Source organism: Octopus bimaculoides, chromosome 20 (genome assembly GCF_046866305.1).
Source record: "Octopus bimaculoides isolate indiv1 chromosome 20, ASM4686630v1, whole genome shotgun sequence".
Lineage (NCBI taxonomy): Eukaryota > Metazoa > Mollusca > Cephalopoda > Octopoda > Octopodidae > Octopus > Octopus bimaculoides.
Genome location: NC_142947.1, coordinates 37423664 through 37443391, shown reverse-complemented (window position 1 = coordinate 37443391; position 19728 = coordinate 37423664). Strand labels below are relative to the sequence as shown.

The 19728-nt window shown below is 36.1% G+C and overlaps 1 protein-coding gene across 1 annotated transcript in view; it reads right to left on the bottom strand.

Moving 5' to 3' along the window:
• Positions 1 to 1527: 1527 nt before the first annotated feature.
• Positions 1528 to 19728, bottom strand: part of LOC106873871 (mRNA cap guanine-N(7) methyltransferase) — a 36363-nt gene continuing 18162 nt past the window's right edge. The window contains exons 4-11 of the mRNA XM_089338384.1: positions 18015 to 18146; positions 16941 to 17065; positions 15779 to 15960; positions 12264 to 12434; positions 11418 to 11535; positions 8265 to 8390; positions 4533 to 4566; positions 1528 to 2517 (exon numbers count right to left, since the gene is read on the bottom strand). Of these exons, the coding sequence (XP_089194510.1) occupies positions 2312 to 2517; positions 4533 to 4566; positions 8265 to 8390; positions 11418 to 11535; positions 12264 to 12434; positions 15779 to 15960; positions 16941 to 17065; positions 18015 to 18146 (1094 nt within the window). The 3' untranslated portion in view covers positions 1528 to 2311. The remainder of the gene's footprint in view (positions 2518 to 4532; positions 4567 to 8264; positions 8391 to 11417; positions 11536 to 12263; positions 12435 to 15778; positions 15961 to 16940; positions 17066 to 18014; positions 18147 to 19728) is intronic.

Here is a 19728-nt window from a genome sequence, read left to right as displayed (position 1 = left end):
AACCTGAGGCTTCCAACTAGAACCATATACTTCACTCTCCATACAATCACACAGAATACTTTATTGTAAATAACTAACTGTATGACTGTAAAGAGAACGTGACATTAAATAACAATAAAAATGATTAACACAAGCAACTCAATCAGGCTCTGCTGTCACATTTTTATCCCTGCAAACTCGAAGTAACAGTAAGAGTTAAATAGTGAAGCATGAAACTGATTCAACCCTTTAGTATTTAAACAGGCTACATCCAGTCAAAATATCCTGTTTGTTTTATGTTCAAACAGGACAGATCCAGCCTCTCACACCTACCCTGCAATGATATTCTGAAAACAAACAACCACATCATCACAATCTCAAAACCCTAAGATAATGCATGATTAATTCAAGCAACACACTGACAGACTAATCTGAATATGTGAAGGCGTATGGCCTAGTGGTTAGGTTGTTGCACCCACAATCTAACGATCGTGGGTTCAATTCCCTGACTGGGCAATGCTTTGTGTTCTTGAACAAAACACTTCATTTCACGCTGCTCCAGTCCTCCTTTCGATCAGGGGAAATTGTTGGCCTGCTCACCTAGCCAGCAGGTTAGCATCATTCAAGGGCTAGAGCAATGCAAAAAGCACGTTGTAACCAGCGATGTGTAACATGAATCTGAAAGGGTTTATAACCTACACCCATCCCACAAATTTGGGAGCCTTTTGCCGCTATTAAAAAAATAGAAAATCAATATTATATAGGCACAGGAGTGGCTGTGTGATAAGTAGCTTGCTTACCAACCACGTGGTTCAGTGTTCAGTCCCAATGCGTGGCACTTTGGGCAAGTGTCTTCTACTATAGCCTCAGGCCGACCAAAGCCTTGTGAGTGGATTTGGTAGATGCAAACTGAAAGAGGCCCGTCGTATATATGTATATATATGTATGTGTGTATATGTTTGTGTTTGTCCCCCCAACATCACTTGACAACCGATGGTGGTGTGTTTATGTCCCCGTAACTTAGCGCTTCGGCAAAAAGAAACGATAGAATTAGTACTAAGGCGGTGAGCTGGCAGAAACGTTAGCACGCCAGACGAAATGCTTAGCGGTATTTCGTCTGCCGTTACGTTCTGAGTTCAAATTCCGCCGAGGTCGACTTTGCCTTTCATCCTTTCGGGGTTGATAAATTAAGTACCAGTTACGCACTGGAGTCGGTGTAATCGACTTAATACCTTTGTCTGTCCTTGTTTGTCCCCTCTGTGTTTAGCCCCTTGTGGGCAATAAAGAAATAAGAATTAGTACTAGGCATCCAAAGAATAAGTCCTGGGGTCGATTTGTCGACTAAAAGCGGTGCTCCAGCATAGCCGCAGTCAAAATGACTGAAACAAAAGAGTAAGGAGTATTATTAGCAGAAATAGGCTACGAATTGCCCAAGTTTTTGAATTAACAGATTTGCTCTTTAGTGTCATTCCTGACAATAATATCTGTCAATATCTCCACCGAACCTTCAAGGAACAATATTTAGGTTAAATAACTCCAGAACAAAGATTCATTTTTATTTTTCCATTTTTATTTTTAATTCTTTTCAGCCAGAATATGAAGAGAATAAAAATGAGTGATGTAAACCATCTCTCTTAACCAACCGACTCCATTCAGTCTCCCTTTCTCTCTCACTCACACACGCACATACAGACACGGCACGCATACACAAATATATCTATGTTGGAAGGAAGAAGAAGAAAAAAAAATGAAAAATATAAAAAATAAACAGGATGTTAAGAACTAATGATTGAAAGAGAAGGTAAAAAAAAAAGCAGCCACCTTCCTATGTATGTGTGTGGAAGTATATGTATGTGTGTGGATGTGTGTGTGTGTGTATAATATTATATATATATATATAGTATGTATATATACTATATATATATATATATAATGTATATACTATATATATGTGTATATACTATATATATATATATATACTATATATGTGTGTATACTATAATGTATATGTATATATATATATTATATATGTGTGTATGCATGTATACATATATTATATATATGTGTATGCATATATACATATATTATATATATGTGTATGCATATATACATATGTGTGTATGTATACATTTATATATCATGTGTATGTATGTATACATATATATATATGTGTGTATACATATATATATATATAAAATGGTTATTAGCCTCAGTGGCTGCTCCTGTGGTAATAGTTAAGAATTTTTAAAGTGGAGTACAAGCGGAGGCCGGAAAGCCCTACCAATTGTACTGGCTGAACGATGACAGCAAAAGTTAATGGGTCGACAACCCTTTATTCGTCATCATCATCCACTGTACTTATAATTTTGGCATCAGATGCTTTGTTCCCATCTTCATCATCCTCAGGGTCAGACAAACTCCGTTTTTCACCTAGGGGCTCTACATGTTGTTCAGCAGATTCCACCTCCTCATCCTCCTCTGCCTTAGGTTCATCCTTTAGGTTCTTCACTTTTTGGAAGACAAACACCATATAGAGACCTGAAATATATAAATAATATATATAATAATAAATAATATATATCATATTATAATATAAATAATGGCACAAAATTCTGATGGTTTTTGACCAATAACTGATGAGGGAATGGGCTAGTCCCCATCTTGTGATTTTTTTTTCCATTGGTTCCTTTCTTGTCCTTTTGTAATGAGGGTTCTAGTTGATCCAATCAACAGAACAGCCTGCTCGTGAAATTATCACACATGTGGCTGCACCCATATTGCTAGAGATAAGAGTTAAAACACTTAATCCATCAGCATTTAAACCGGCCATATCCAGCCCAAAATATTGTACCTGTTTTACATTCAAACTGTTATTCCACAATGTCATTCTAAAAATAAACAATCACATCACTGAAATTATTAAGCTACATGATAATGCATGTGTAATTCAAAACACTATGAATGAATATAAATTACACTTGACAAAGTAATCTGAATGCTAAAGAGTTAAAGCTGCAAGGGAGATAAGCGCCCATTGAGACTCCGCAGATGGTTCAGCAACATCATCATCATCGTTTAACGTCCGCTTTCCATATAATATAGATGTGTGTATATGTATATGCGCATGTCCAAACATTTAAAGAACTATCATACATAGGCCCAGGTATAGCTGTGTGATAAGAAGCATGTTTCCCAACCCTATGGACTTGAGTTCAATCCCACTGCTTATCACCTTGGGCAAGTATCTTCCACTATAACCCCAGGCAAACTATAAAGACTTATGAGTGGGCTTCAGACACAAGAAACTTGTGTATTAAAATATATATATAATACTAGCAGAGATACCCGGCGTTGCTTGGGATTAAAATAGCATAGTTTGTATATATATATTACAGTTATGTTGAAACAGGTCATATGTGAAAGTGCAGCATTGACAACAAAACATTTGTGGAGTAAATGATGGGCTAATTCAACTAAGCGTCATGCTATGCATCCATTTGGAGTATTCCAGGCCCTAACCGGTCATGGAAAATTGGGGGGGGGGTGGATTTTTTGAACGCACCATAAAGCTATCAGTGGCTATACTCTCCTTTGCGGCAGTCAGCGCTGCGTCTAACACGACCCATCGTCTGAAGTTTTGACATCTCCTTCGGGCTTGTTGCTCGACATCACTCAAAGTAAATTTTGAGGGACTGTGGTTGTTCGTTTGTGGGTAACAGGGAAACAATGAGGTGATAGACTTGCTCTTGAACTTTGAAGTCAGCGTAAATTCATGTTTAACTATCTTCTTAGATGCCGTAAACGATGTCATTTGAAATGCAGAGTTGTATTGTCTGATATTGTTCAGAAAATCCTTTGACTGGACGGAAGTGCCTTCTAGAAGATCCATAAGAGGTTGAGGAGGAGCTGGTAGTGCTGGCAATCGTACCTGACCACCTGAGCAGCACGTGCCATTAGTTTCATTTGGAAATTTTAAAGCTCTACAGAAATGACAACTTGTGTTTAGCACACCAATTTGGACAGAGTTATCATTTTTATAAGAATGGGATGGATCATATCTGAAAGCAGCTCCAGGAGCTGTGGAGAACAAATCTGTTTCTGAGAGCTATTCTATTGGACTTCTGTCTAATCATTAAAACATTGATTTAATGATCCAGCACTAAGTAACTTGCAAGATAGGGGAAAAAAAAAGAAAAGAACAAGGGGGTAGGATGAGAAGAGGGAGAGGAGGCTTTATACCAGCTGTTGGGAGGGGGAAATTGAAGTATGATAGAGGGACAAACACTGTTGTCTTGCTTTGAAGAAGATACATGGCTACCCCACATTAAATTATACAAGGGCAGGTTGGCGTAGCTAGAAAGAAGAAAAGAGGGTAGTGATGGGGTGCCAGAGCAATGACCAAGAAAGGATCCACATTAAATCAGGAGGGTGGCAGGGTGGGGTTATAAGATGGCTAGATATGTACATGAACTAAAATATCTCAGGGGATATTTTTTTCCTTTGGAAATATAACAAGTAAAAATAATAGAGAGAAGCTAATTCAAAATACTTACTGATAGCTTTCCATTCAGCTTCTGACAAAGTACCCTGGAAGTTAAAAGACAGGAAGAATAAATTAGTTCATATATATAAATATATATATATATATATTTATAATTACATTATTTCATCAAGTCATTAAATATTCTGAGATCATAAATATCAAATGTGACATACAAGGAAAAGCTCGGTTGTTATATATCAAAACGTTTGAAAAAGAAGACTCTTTTGATTCCGGATACTCACAAGCATTTAGAGTTATTTCAGGGAGGGAAATGAAATAATATGAACCCCATGCCTCATCCAAGATTATGAAATGAACCTCATGCCTCTCCCAAACATGAAATGCCTTAACCCTAGGAACCAAAACTGGGTAGTGCAAGCTAATGGGGACACAAGAGGTGCAGTGAAATCATAGAGAGATTAACAAAAAAAAACATGGTTTTTGTACATGGAAGATGCACAGGATCAATAAACACAAAAGAAGTTCAGTAAGAATTAAAAGAATAGAAAACAAAAATTGCCAAATACATATATGTATTTGGCATAAATTCATAAGGATAAGATCGATATTTAAATACCGATTTTATCAGGTGGCCAGCATGGGAATAAAAACCTTCAAAGGTAATAATTATTTAAGATCATAAATTAGGGTATCTAAGAGATACCACCACGCTGGAAATAGCAGTCAAAACTTGACTCTAAACACACAATAAATGTTCAGGAGAGAAGACAAAGAACAATTTTGCTAGTTTATTTTATCTCTTTATCTTCTCTCCTGGTGCTATATGAACATTTATTGTGGTTTTAGAGTCAAGTTTTGACTGCTATTTCCAGCGTGGTGGTATCTCTTAGATACCCTAAATTATAATTTTATATACATATATATATATATATATACACACATATATATATATCATCATCATCATCGTTTAACGTCCGCTTTCCATGCTAGCATGGGTTGGACGATTTGACTGAGGACTGGTGGAGCCCGAAGGCTACACCAGGCTCCAATCTGATTTGGCAGAAATTCTATAGCTGGATGCCCTTCCTAACGCCAACCACTCCGAGAGTGTAGTAGGTGCTTTTACGTGTCACCCGCACGAAGACCAGTCAGGCGATACTGGCAACAGCCACGTTGAAAATTTTTTGTCAATTCACCTTGTTCTGACTCAAATATGAGAAAATTACTGCTATTCACAATTATGATTTATTTTCGCCTCTATATATGATCTTGAGATAAAAATGTAAAAGAACTTTTGACAATAAATCATGCGAATAGACCAAATTAAAGGTGAATGAGATAAGCTTACTCACCAGAGGATAGACATAAACTCAGTGATAGAAGAGAGCTGAGAGAATTAAGATCAAATAGTATAAACATAGATTCAATATTTGATATTTATAGTTTGTTTAAATCCTATGATTTCTTCGATGTTCAAAATCCATTGGTGTCAACTTAAACATTCCTTCTTTTCTTAGTAAGGTACTGAGGTCATTTCAATCAAATGTACCCTTACACTCCACAACAAAAGTGATTAATACTTTGTCAAAAGAAATCGCAATAGTGCAGTGGTGGAACAGAAAAATAGCATTAGAGTAGAGAGGAGAAACAAGAGGTATATAGGTGTGACAGTGTGGTTGAGAAGCTTGCTTCCTAACCAAAGATCTAGGGTTCAAGTTCAACTGCACAGCACCTTGGGCAAATCTCTTGCACCTCAAGCAAGCCTCCTCTATATTAACCCCAAGTCAACCTAAGCCTTGAGTGGATTTGGTCGATGGAAACTGAAAGAAGCCTATTGTGTGTGTGTGTGTGTGTGTGTGTGTGTGTGTGTGTGTGTTTCTCTTGATATCATGTGATACTTGCAAATAAGCGTCACCATCAAATTAGCTGTGTTTTGTGTTTCCAATCTTCCCTGAAAAACACCTCTCATCGTCATCAACATTTAGCTTTTATTTTTTATGCTATTATGGGTAAGACAGTTTGACTGGAGCTGATAAACTGGAGAGCTGCAGAAGTTTGTTTTGGCTTGGTTTCTACAGCTGGATGCCCTTCCTAAAGCCAACCACTCAACAGGGAAGCTATGTACTACTTTCAACACAGGTGAGGGTTGAAAGTATGGAAAAGTCAGCACTAAATGATGATGGTGATAACAGAGGAAAGAGCAAAAGAAGAGAACAGAAAGCAAGAGACAAGACAGAAACAAATGAAGGCAAAAATGAGAAAGGAGTAGAAAGGGAAAAGGGAGAGGAAAATTAAGAAGTGATGAAGGCACTGCAATGTGGTTAAGAAACTCACTCTGCAACCTCGGGGTTTCAGGTTCAGTCTTATGCAGCACCATGGGTAAATGTCTTCTATTAGAGCAGGAATCAGCAAACCAGGGTAAATTGCTCCAAGTGAGGCAAAAATAAAATTCTTGGGAGTATTAAGGACTCATGAGACGTAACTAAAATTATATATAAAAAATGTGTTCCTCGTTAAGACAGAAATTTTTTTTCTTCTGGAAACACTGCATCTGTCCAATGTAATGGACATATTTAGGGGACATTTTTGGATGTCAACTGCTGCAAAGACTTTCAAAATTGCACATGAGGGGGCAATCAAAAAGTTGCTACCTTTTGCAACAGCTTACCTTTGCGAACAAGGCTTTTCCACTCTAATGAACAAAAAAACAGAGCAGAAAAATCGACTGGATCCCGAGGACTGTATCCAAATTGCTCTGGCATCAAAATGTCCCAATTTTGATGTAATTGTAACAAAAATAAAATGACATTTCTCCAAAAGTTTCTAGAAAAATCCCTTTGTTTCATAATAAGGATATTAATTTATTTCATTGCATTTGTTTTGTACTTTTTATATTTATAACCGTATTCTCCATATAAACAGATTCAATAAACCTTTTGAATTCAAAGAATCTATTATTTTCTTCTTTTCAAATCAAGGGGCTAACATACATAAATATATTTTGGGGTAATTGGTTAAAAAAGTTCTCAAACCCCTGTGTTAGAGTCTCAGGCCAACCAAAGCTTTGCGAAAGTATTTCGTTGATGAAAACTCTAAGGAAGTCCACCATGTGCGTCTGTCATTGTGTTTGTTCTCCACTGCTATTTGACAACCCGTGTTGGTTTGTTTATATCCTCACCACTTAGAGACCAACAGAGTAAGTACCAGACTTTAAAACAAATAAACAATGAAATCAATTTGCTTGACAACATCAGGTATAGACAATCTTTTCTGAGAAACAGGCCATGTGAGACATGGACCATGACCAAACAGCTCAGGAAAAGATCCATGGGAATTTTTCACTCACGCACCATTCAGATAATCCTATGGGTCACAGTTTACTCATTACTGCAATACACCCTTTAATCCTTTTATCATTTAAACCAACCAAATCCAGCTCAAATATTCCACCTGTTTTATGTCTCTCGCACCTATCCTAAAATGTCACTCTAAAAACAAACAATCACACCATGAAAACCTTGAAGCTACAATACATGATTAATTCAAAACAATGTGAATAAATAAGTGTCACATTTGACAGAGTAAATCTGACAAATGCTTATAAATGGTAGGCTTGGACAAAGGAAAGGAAAATGAGAAACTCGCAAGAAGTTACAGGAAACAAATTGAGCAACATAAATGTTAAGACAGCAAAAACAAAAAAAAAAAGAAGATTAGCGAAAAAGAGATAAATCAAACAAACATAAGTTTTTTTTTTTAAAAAAAGAGAGAGAAAACTTACAACTTTGACAGGACGCCTGTTCGATTGTTGCTGGTTAGGTAAGGCCTTATTCAACTCTTCTTTGGCAAAGGCATAATCTTCTTCATTGGAACTAATTAATTTGCCGTAATTTTCAGCAGGATATGGCTAAAATAATTTTGACATGGTGATATATATTAGAATAATTTAACCACATAAGAGAGAAAAGAAAGAATAAAAAACAAAAAGCAAAGCCAAATCAATGGAAATGCAAACTACTCACAACACACTAATTTTGTTGCAACCAGGAAGGGTCACTATGCCAGTAAAAATTAAACACATGCACTAGTTCAATACCACTTCTTTATTTTACCAACTGACTTTCCAATGGTTTGTTTAATGTGTTGCATCCAGTGAGGGTACAAGATGTTCGTAATTTACATATTATACATACATATATTATACACACGCAAGTATAGGCAAAAGCATGGCTGTGCGATAAGATGATTACTTCCCAGCCTTAAGGTTCAGAGTTCAGTCCCACTGCATGGCATCTTGGGCAGGTGTCTTCTAATATAGCTTTGCACCGACCAAAGCTTTGTGAGTGGATATGGTAGTAAGTCCAACTAAGCTCCTGCTGTTTTTTTAAATTTTGGAATTTATTGCGTTTTTGAATTTCGGAATCTATTTTTTTCGAGAATTCTATTTTTGAATTATTTTGGAATATGTTTTGCTTTTCTTTCTAGTTAATTTTAGTTAATTTTAATTTTTTTTTCAGATCATTAAAATGGAATGTCAAGTTAAGAAAAACGAGCATTTTCGACACCTCCTTTTTGCTTTTAATCAAGGTTCTAAGGCCGCAAAAGCTGCTCACGACATTTGTACTGTGTATGGAGAGGGTGCCATGGCTGAAAGAACTGCTTGTGATTGGTATGCCAAGTTAAAAAATGAAAATGTTAACCTCAAAGATGCACCTCGTTCTGGCTGTCCAGTTCAGTTCAATGAAGAGCAATTAAACCAACTTTTGCATGAAAATTCTCGTCAAATGACAAGGGAACTGGCATAGAAAATGGAATGCTCCCACACTGCTATAGAGAAGCATCTCAATGGGAAAGGTTCAGAAGTATGGAGCATGGGTTCCGCATACTTTAAGTGACAACAAAAATCATCAAGCCACGATCTCCACTGGTTTGCTTGCTCATCAACGCTCAACTCATGGACACAAGCAACGATTTCTTTACTGAATTGTTACTAGCAACGAAAAATGGTGCCTGTACATCAATATGAAGCAGTGTAAGGAATGGCTTAGCACTGGTAAACAAGCGACACCACACGCGAAACAAGATCTTTATCTGCGTAAAACAATGTTGTGCGTATGGTGGGACTGGGATGGGATTACCCATTACGAATCGCTTGAATGGAACCAAACGGTCAACACGGAACTCTATGTTCAACAGATGGAACGACTCAATATGGCTATTCAAGAGAAAAGACCTAATCGGCAGCATGGAGTTCTTCTGCTGCATAACAACGCACGCCCTCATATCGCCAATACAACCAAGGAAGCCATTCAAACGCATGGCTGGGAAGTGCTGCCACACCCACCGTACTCTCCTGATTTTGGCACCAACGGATTTCCACCTCTTTCGATCTCTTTCAAATGCTATACATAGAGTTTCGTTCAACATTGATGCAGAATTGAGAGCTTGGTTGGATCAAATTTTTGAGTCGAAATCGGATGATTTCTACCAACAAGATATTGAAAATCATGTTGAACGTTGGGAAGAAGTTGTAAACATCAATGATTAATTAGTTGTTATTTTTTATCAATCCTTTTAAAAAATTCTGGTGACCTTTTTCTCAATATTCAATATCTGTACACTACACCTAACATTCTATACATACATATAAATACACACACACACACACACACATACAACTGGATTCTTTCAGTTTCCGTCTACCAAATCCACTCACAAGGATTTGGTCAACCCAAGGCTTTAGCAGAAAACACGGATCTTTTTTAAAACGGGGGCCACATTTTTCATTAATGTTTTACGTAGTGTTTTTGGTACGGAAAGACTTTCAAACTTCGTATACTTATCTATTTTGTGTTATAGAACAGAAAAATATTTTTGTATTCGAATTTATTTCATGTAAAAAATTGTCTTATTTCGATAATTTCAACCAATCACTGACGTCCATTCAGCCGATATACATTAAGTGCCGACTACATAAACAAACAATTCTTCGTTTTATTTGCTTTTTTCATTTTAAATTTGCTTTAACCCTAACCCTAGAGTTAGGGTTAGGGTTAGGGTTAATTGTTTCAGAATCGTTTGTTTATGTAGTCGGCGCTTAATGTATATCAGCTGAATGGACGTCAGTGATTGGTTGAAATTACAGAAATACGACAACTTTAACATGGAATAATTTATGGATTTCTTTTTTTTTTAAGAAGACTAAGAGAAAAAGATGTTTTATATGACACATTCTACCAGTGTTCCAAGTTTCAAAGTGTTTCGTTAATGAAAAATGTGGCCCCCGTTTTAAAAAAGATCAGAAAACACTTGCACAAAGTGCGACGCAGTGGGACTGAACCCAGAACCATGTGGTTGGGAAGCAAGCTTTTTACTATGAAACCACATACATGCTTCATATCTGCAAAGCGCTTCTAAAATAAGTAGCTTAGTGGGGGGTGGGGGCTGAAAAGTTCCTGGCTTTGGGTAGAAGAAAATACAGGAGGATTAGTTAAATTATGATTTTATTCAACATATCCCCCCTTTCTCAGATTCACATTTATTGCAGTGGCCCTTCAGTTTTCCTAAGCCCTGTAAAAAAAACTCAGAAGGTTGGGCCTCCAACCAGGCCTTTCACGACACCTTTAAAACCAAGAACTTTTCAGTACCCCCTCATATAACCAAATATTCTTTGGTTGAGTGAAAGGAGTGATGTTTATACTGTTATCTGAATACTTTGCTATCCAGGCTCTTGCATGAAGGGCATGTTTGACCATGGGGAAATATTACCATGCTTGGAAATAGGTGGGGGTTGGGTTGGGTTGGGTTGGTGATAGAAAATTTGCTTAAACAAGTTTTATCTAAGTAGTGCATGGAAAGGTGGATGTTGAAACAATGATAATTATGGTACAAATATGTATGTATGTATAAAATAATGAAAATAATGCTCTTGTACCTCTAAAGCTTGCATACGTCCAAGGAGGATACGGTTTTCACTTGTCTTATGATGCTTTTCGAAGTAATCTGAAAACGACTGCTTCTCTACCAATTTCATGTTATACTTTTCAGCTAACCTAGGAAATAGAATCATACAGTAAAATGTAATATATGAATACAAGTCATTTTCAGAGGATAACATAGTAGAAGTTATATAGAAAACTTAACGCTACCAGAGTCAACAGACTTGTTGGAGGACTCACTTGGAAGTCCCCTTTTGTGAACTCAGTTGTGCTTCTCAGAAAACTGAGGCTATTATGGTGTTTTCATATTTTTGCTGCATTGATAACTAAAACAGCAAATAAACAGTATTCAACTGAGACAAAAATCTTAGCTATGGATTAGGCACACTGGAAAAAGCATTACTGTTTAGCTCTAAATTATTTTTTTAGCTTATATTATATTTAACCCTTTAACATTTAAACAGGCCATATCTGTCCTAAATAGTCTATCTGGCCAAATCTGGCCTTTCACACCTACCTTACAATCTAATTCAAAAAGTCTGCAATCACATCATCAAAATCTCAATGCTGTGAGATAATACAGGATTAATTCAAAACAATGTGAATAAATAAGCATTACATTTGACAGGATAATCTGAATGCTAAAGGGTTAAATAGAAGAAATATCCTTAGTTGGAATAGCTTTGATCACAAAACAGAACCATACTTCACACATTTTAGAATATGCAAAACAATTATACAGTTATGTACCAACAATGTAGTTACCCATAACATACATTTTCAGAGTTCCTTTTTTTATGCTAGAAACTCAAGTAAAAGAGAACAGTAAAATCTCAACTTACTCCACCAATGCAGGAAAATACACCAAAAACTCAGGGCAGTCGACTACACCCTCCAGTTGAAAGGAATACTGAGACCCAAATAATGGCAGATTATTCTTGTCTTCACTCAAAAATTCCACTTTATAAACATCATTTCCAAAAGAATTGGTTTCACTTTTTCTTAAGCGATTTCTGAAAAACAAAAACAAGGGAAAACAAATGATGATAATGTCTTTTACTTGTTTCAGTCACTGGACTACAGCCATGCTGGGGGCAGTGCCTTTTAAGCGTTTTCAGCTGAACAAATCAACCCCCAGTACTTATTTTTTAAACCTGGCACTTACCCTACCAGTGTCTTTTACCAAACACTTCAGTTACAACAAACCAATACCAGTTGTCAAGTGGTGATAGGAGACAAACAGACACAAACACACAAACTCACACACAAGCAGCAGGCTTCCACAGTTTTTGTCTACCTAACTTACACACATAACATTGGTGACCTGAGGTTTGCCCAAGGTGACACACAGTGGAACTGAACCTGGAACCATATGGTTGCAAAGCTAGCTTCTTAGCCACACAGCCATTTATTACTATTTTTGTAATATCTCTTCTTTTAGAGCTTACATTAAAATCTTTTATTTCTACCATTTTGAATGCTTGCTTTTTCTCAAAAATTATAAGGAATTTTTTTTTAACATAAAAGGTGCCCCCATGTGTCTAAGCATTCAACTGACTGATATCTTTGGCAATGTGCCATGCTTGAGAAGACTCGTCGTCAAGCCAAGTGAAACCACAGCCATAGCCAATGTTGGTGTCACATAACTGGCATGTAAAAAGCACCATTACACTCTTGGAGTGGTTGGCATTAGGAAGGGCATCCAGCCGTAGGATGCCCTTCCTTACTGAGGATTGCAAAGCATGTTTTCTTATGCACAGCATGAAATCAATTGATATTGAGGTATGTATTAGACTACATTCAAATTCCATCCTGAAGGTAGGCCTATTTTTTAAAATATTCATTACATTGCTCGTGTGTGTATTTATCATAGAATTGGTGGTTTTTTGAAGCTTTCACTTGAATTTTTTAGCAAGCAGTATCTTTACCCTTCTTTTCTTTAAATATTTTATACCTGTTTAGGTAGAAGTCTTGCTAGCCACCTCATTATTACTGTTTTTAACTTTAATAATACTTCACATATCTACTTGTATTTATTTATTTTGGTAGTTTTGACTTATTAAGTCCCTCTAAGCGTGAGGCTTTATTTTATAATAATGCCCTTATATAGATTATATTATATATATTTATGGAAAAAAATGATGGTTTTTTTTTTCACGCTGACTACTTGATAAATTCTTAAAAAGATTTTATCCTTATATTATATTATAAATAATTAGAATATATTCAGTGCTGAATATTATTCTGTAAAAGCACATGTTGCCGAAAATGTAACTTGAATAGCCCGCCTCTTTCACGGATATATAAGGATGAACAGAAGTCGCCATGCTGCTGTTGTTGGGTACATCAGGGTATGTTGATTTTTGTTTATTCTTTATGTGTCTTGACCATACGTGCACTGATGAATAAAAGATGCAGCTTACTGCATAGTTTTGCTGTATTCATTATGAAACCAGTGGTTTGCCGTTAAGTTAAAAGTTTTTAGGAGGTTAGCTTTGAAGGTTGCATTCCCCGCGATCGGTAAACATGAGTTTATTTTAATAGTTTTGACTTATTAAGTCTCTCTAAGCGTGAGGCTTTATTTTATGATAATGCCCTTATATAGATTATATATATATATATATTAAAACAAAAGTTAATTTCTAGTCATAGAATTACCAAAGGTTTCGTATCCACAAAACCCACAGCCTTGGGGACAGTTTGTCAGACTATACAAAGACAAAAAAATTAAACTTTCTAGAACGTGGATGTGGGGAATCGCTCAGATATAAAGATTTAACGGCTAATGCATAAAAACGCTAATGAGGACGGGTTATCTCCCCTGGACCAGAGGATAAAACAATCCTTACAGAAATAGCCTAACCAGTAAACGGGGAGATCCAATTTTCCAGTAGGTAGCGCTTGAAATGGACAAGTTTAAAGAAAACAAGCCAAATTTAGCAGAGTCCTTAGGAATTTTGGCTCTCTCCGCAATGCAGATTTTGTAACAGCTACTCCCATTAATATATGGGCCTGGATGATCTATTATTTTCCACCTGATATCACATGGGTTTCCTTGATCTTTGAGGTGCCACACACAGCTGACCATGACAAAACGTCTTTCTGAGACTCTGAAGGATGACTGGTGGTTGCGGAAGTGACGCTTGAAAGATGTAATGGCTGTTCCAATATATTTACAAACTTGGGATGTAGCTATATTTGTACTCCTGGTGTATCTCTGGTAGGTTCCAGGCCTGGGAATGTTGCTGTTAACAACAATGCTGACATTGTCGATATGGCACAATGATCTGGCAGTGTTATCGCTGTGGTTATCGTTTCTGGTCATATGGTTGGCGTTAGTGTGGGTGTGTGTGTGTGTATGTCACAGATAGTGGACGTGTGTGCTTGTGTTGATTGACATGCCTTGACATTCATTATATGTGTGCATGTGATTTTGTATGTTTGTTGACGTCACGGAAGTCATGTTTTTTTTTTGTCAAGAAAAAACAAATAAAACTTGTGTTTAATCATTTAAATAGAAGTCCAAATGTCACTAAAATTTGTACTGCTCTGCCAAAGATAAGTACGAAAATAAATATGTAAAAAAAAAACTTAAGATAAAATATACTATTTCCGAGATATTTTGGACACACACAAACATCTCTAGAGTTTTAGTATTATTCATATATATCGTGATGGCACCTGTACCAGTGGAGCGCTAAGAGCATCGTTCGATCGTGATCGTTGCCAGAGCAGCTGACTGGCTTCCATGCCAGTGGCACGTAAATAGCACCATTTGAGTGTGATCGTTACCAGCGTCGCCTTACTGGTACTTGTGCCAGTGGCATGTGAAAAGACATTCGAACGAGATCGATGCCAGTGTAGCCGTTGCCAGTACCGCCTGACTGGCCTTCGTGCCGGTGGCACGTAAAAGTAACCACTACATTCTCAGAGTGGTTGGCGTTAGGAAGGGCATCCAGCTGTAGAAACTCTGCCAAATCAGATTGGAGCCTGGTGTAGCCATCTGGTTCACCAGTCCTCAGTCAAATCGTCCAACCCATGCTAGCATGGAAAGCGGACGTTAAAAGATGATGATGATGATTGCGTGTTCATTTCTTTTTTGCATCTGTGATTTTATTTTTTGATTTTCTATATAAATGAAGATATTTCCTTCGTCTTGTTGCTTTCCTCTCAACAAAATGAGAAGATGCATTGCAGAATTGTCATGACAAGAAATTAACTCTTTGTTTTAATCATTACTACTCTATTCTTACTTTTTTTCTGATATATGTTTTATTGACTAAATATATATGACAATGATGAAATATAAGCTCACAGAATAGAAAGAAAAATGAGGAAGTGTAAAATAACAACTTACACAAGTTCATAAGAGTTAGGAGTTGTTCCAATGAAGTAACCACCATCTTGCAAACATTCAGCAACATTCTTCAACATCATATCTGCCTGAGAGTAGCTTTCGAAGGAATAGTGCAGTGCAAACTGACAACTAACAAGGTCAAAGCTGATTGATGAGTCTTTATACATGTCTTTCAGTCTTTGCTTTAAAAGAAACAGGGGGGGAAAAAACAAACAAAAAAATGTCATTTCTTCAGACACATTGGGGAAAAGAAAAACTGCAAAGTAACATTGAAACTTGGGTAAAAATGAGACTAAAAGATTGAGATTACAAACTATATTTAACCCTTTCGTTACCGTATTTATTTTGAGGTACTCTGTTTCTTTCAATTAATTTTAAATATAACAAAGAATTTTGTAAAATAATTTAGTTATCATTAAGCTAGGGTTAAGAGCATAAATCGTGACTAAAGTTTGGTGGAAGATGTTAATTCAAAACTTATGAAAACAAAACATTTGTACTACAGAGCCAGAGGCGGTTTCACCCAGGTTGGTATCAAAAGGGTTTTAAGTAACAGAAACCATTGCTATTATTAGAATACAGCTTGAAATAATTGTTTCAAATTTTGGGCACAGGGCTGGCAATTTTAGCAGGAGGAGCACTTATGCCATGGTGATAATAACAATAAGATCTAACAAGGTAACAATGTGTAAATTTTTTTTTTTTTTTTGTTTATCTTTGGTCAGTTAATGTCATTTCCTACTTGCTTTCTATTTAGAAAGCAAAGGAAATGACTACTGTTCTCTTCAAGCTTTGCTTTTGTGAACAAGACATCAATGTTTTGAAACTGACCTTATTTTCCATTACATTCCAGGGAGATTCAGTACTGTGTTGCTGAAGCAGAAATATTGTTATGGCAAATATTTTGCTCAATACCAGATTTGTTTGTCAGTTGTGCTTCACCTTAATCACCTGAGCATGTCCCTCAGTGCCTGACAATATGTGCGTCTCTGATCATGAGCAGCAGTAGTAGGGGAGCATCATAACCACGTGTTGAGAGGGATTCTTTGGGATTTCAATAAATATTATAACAAAAGCAAAGCCTGAAGGAAATATTAGCCATTTTTCATACTTTCTAGGAATAAACAAATTCGAAATAACTCTGCATAGGTTTTGTTCTCACCTTGCTAACATCAGCAGTTATAAATTCGGCATCAAAAATTTGTTCTCTTCTTTTACTGTTCTGGTTCCGTTCAACTATATCTTTGAATCTTGCTTCACTCTGTTCGACCGATGTCGATGCTATATCTATAAAATTAAAATAATAAAAAGAATAACAATAATAAGCTCTCCTATAGACTACCTCAGGAAGACTTGTTTGGTTTCTTTTTTTTTTTTTTTTTTTAGGAAACAAAGATACAATTGATTCGATCATTATATATTGCTAGGGGAATATATATGTATGTGTGTGTGTGTGTGTGTGTGTGTGTGTGTGTGTGTGTGTGTGTGTGTGTGTGTGTGTATATATATATATATATAAAAGAAAAAAAAAAGGAGGCCGCCAGAATTTTGGAAACACACAAATATAAATATATACACACACACACACCAATGGGCTTCTACATAGTTTCCATCTACCCAATTCACTCACAAGGCATTGGTCAGCCAGGGGCTATAGTAAAAACAATTGCCCGAGGTGCCACACAGCAGGACTGAACCCAAAACCATATGGTTGTAAAATAAGCTTCTTAAACCACAAAAACCATACCTGCACTTATTAATGTAAATAAACATCGGTTTTGAAATTGATATTAAAATTCAAGAAAATCAAACTGTTTGGGAAGGCAACATCTTTAAGGAGACACATTTAATGTGTGTGTGTGTGTGTGTGTGTGTTTGTGTGCTTCAATTTTATGCACATATTTTTGATTACAAATCCATGACAATATTTTTTTTCAATGCAGTGTTAGGAGACAAAAAAATATTTTGTAACCAAGTTTAGAGGAGATAAATGGATGCCTCACCCTTTAGTATTCAGAATTTTTTGTCAGGTGAATTGCTTATTTATTCATATTGCTTTGAATTTTAACTTTGTGGCTTCAAGATTTCAATGTTGAGAATGACATTGTAGGGTAGGTGTGAGAGGTTGGATCTGATCAGTTTTGTCATGAAACAAGTAGAATGTTTGGGCCAGACATGGCCAAATTAAATGCTAACGGTTAAACAAGAATAGAATAATGTATAAATAAAAACCTACCAACGCACACTAATTTGCTGATTCGACCTTTCTTCCATTTTAACATGTCTCCTCCTTTTCCTGAGCACATGTCGAGTACAACATATTTATGATCACAGCTTCTCTCTTTTTGGATTTTCTGTAAAGTGTCACCTAGAAAAAAGGGGGGAAAAAAAAAGAAAATTGGATAAAGTAAAATATAAAAAAATACCTTTACTCTTTTACTTGTTTCAGTCATTTGACTGCGGTCATGCTGGAGCACCGCCTTTAGTCGAGAAAATCGACCCCAGGACTTATTCTTTGTAAGCCTAGTAATTATTCTATCGGTCTCTCGCTAAGTTATGGGGACATAAACACACCAGCATCGGTTGTCAAGCGATGTTGGGGGGACAAACACAGACATACATATATATATACATATATACGACGGGCTTCTTTCAGTTTCCGTCTACCAAATCCACTCACAAGGCTTTGGTCAGCCCGAAGCTATAGTAGAAGACACTTGCCCAAGGTGCCACGCAGTGGGAATGAACCCGGAACCATGTGTTTGGTAAGCAAGCTACTTACCACTCCTGCGCCTTGGTCATATTTAAATAAAAAATAAAGCAATTCATCTGCATCTGAGAAAGTAACACTTAGTTCATGATATATATATATGTTTATGTAAGTATGTATGTATGTAAGTGTGTAGACGTGTCTGTGTGTATATGTGTATGTATATGTACCATATATATACAACTTGAACAGACACACATATCAGTTCCTAAACATGCTTACATGTACATACAAGTCACTTCTTAAATTTTGCACCTCTCTTGTTCAATAAACAATGAATCAAACTTGCAAAGCTGTTTATTGACTCCTTTCGATTTTTAATGTTTATTTCAGTGCGTTACCATGTTACCAAACTATCAGTTTGGTCTCCCAGCTAAAACAGTAATGACTAATTTTTAAGTTTTTCTGACATTTTATAAATGTGAAAGGGATTAAAATTTCAATATTCCATATCAAAGGTTCCAACAAGAATAGGCAGAAGACAAGAAGACACTTTCAACCAATCAGAATTCTGTTTCCATAATAAGTTTGATTGGTCATCTTCCTCTGTCAGTTGAGTAAAGTGTCATCCAAGCTGATGTTTATTGGTAATTAAATTTAATTTGCAACAACCTGTGAGAATTTATCAGCTTTGTTTTTGCTGATAAGAATTATCAACAACTTTTCCTGTGATTGTGATTTAAAAAGACATACAGTAGTATACTAAAGTTTAGACATAATCTCTTGTGGGAAAGAAATGTAAGATAAAGTTTATTGTAAACAACACAAATGCTTTGTAATTAAATAGCTTTCAATGTGATACCTGTTAAACAGAAATTATTTTTATTTAATGAAAATTTAATAAAATCTAATCATAAGTAAGTGAAATTATGCTAAATATAACTAGATCGAAAACCTTTTTCCCCGGGCCATATCAACAATTCTGAAAATTTTGGGGTGCAAATTTTACATGAGTAGAAGCTTTTTTTCTAACAATTTTTATCCTGCAAAAATCACCTGTGTAAATTACACAGGTGCACAAATTACATGAGTTTTTATGGTATGTCCCCCTCCTCCATGTCCAAGAAATTGAAGAAAACTTCCTAAGAGGTTAAAAATTCATTTGGCATGACAATGAATTTAATATGCATTGGCTCATGACAAACGATATTTGAATGAATAAAAAGCACACCCCAATTTC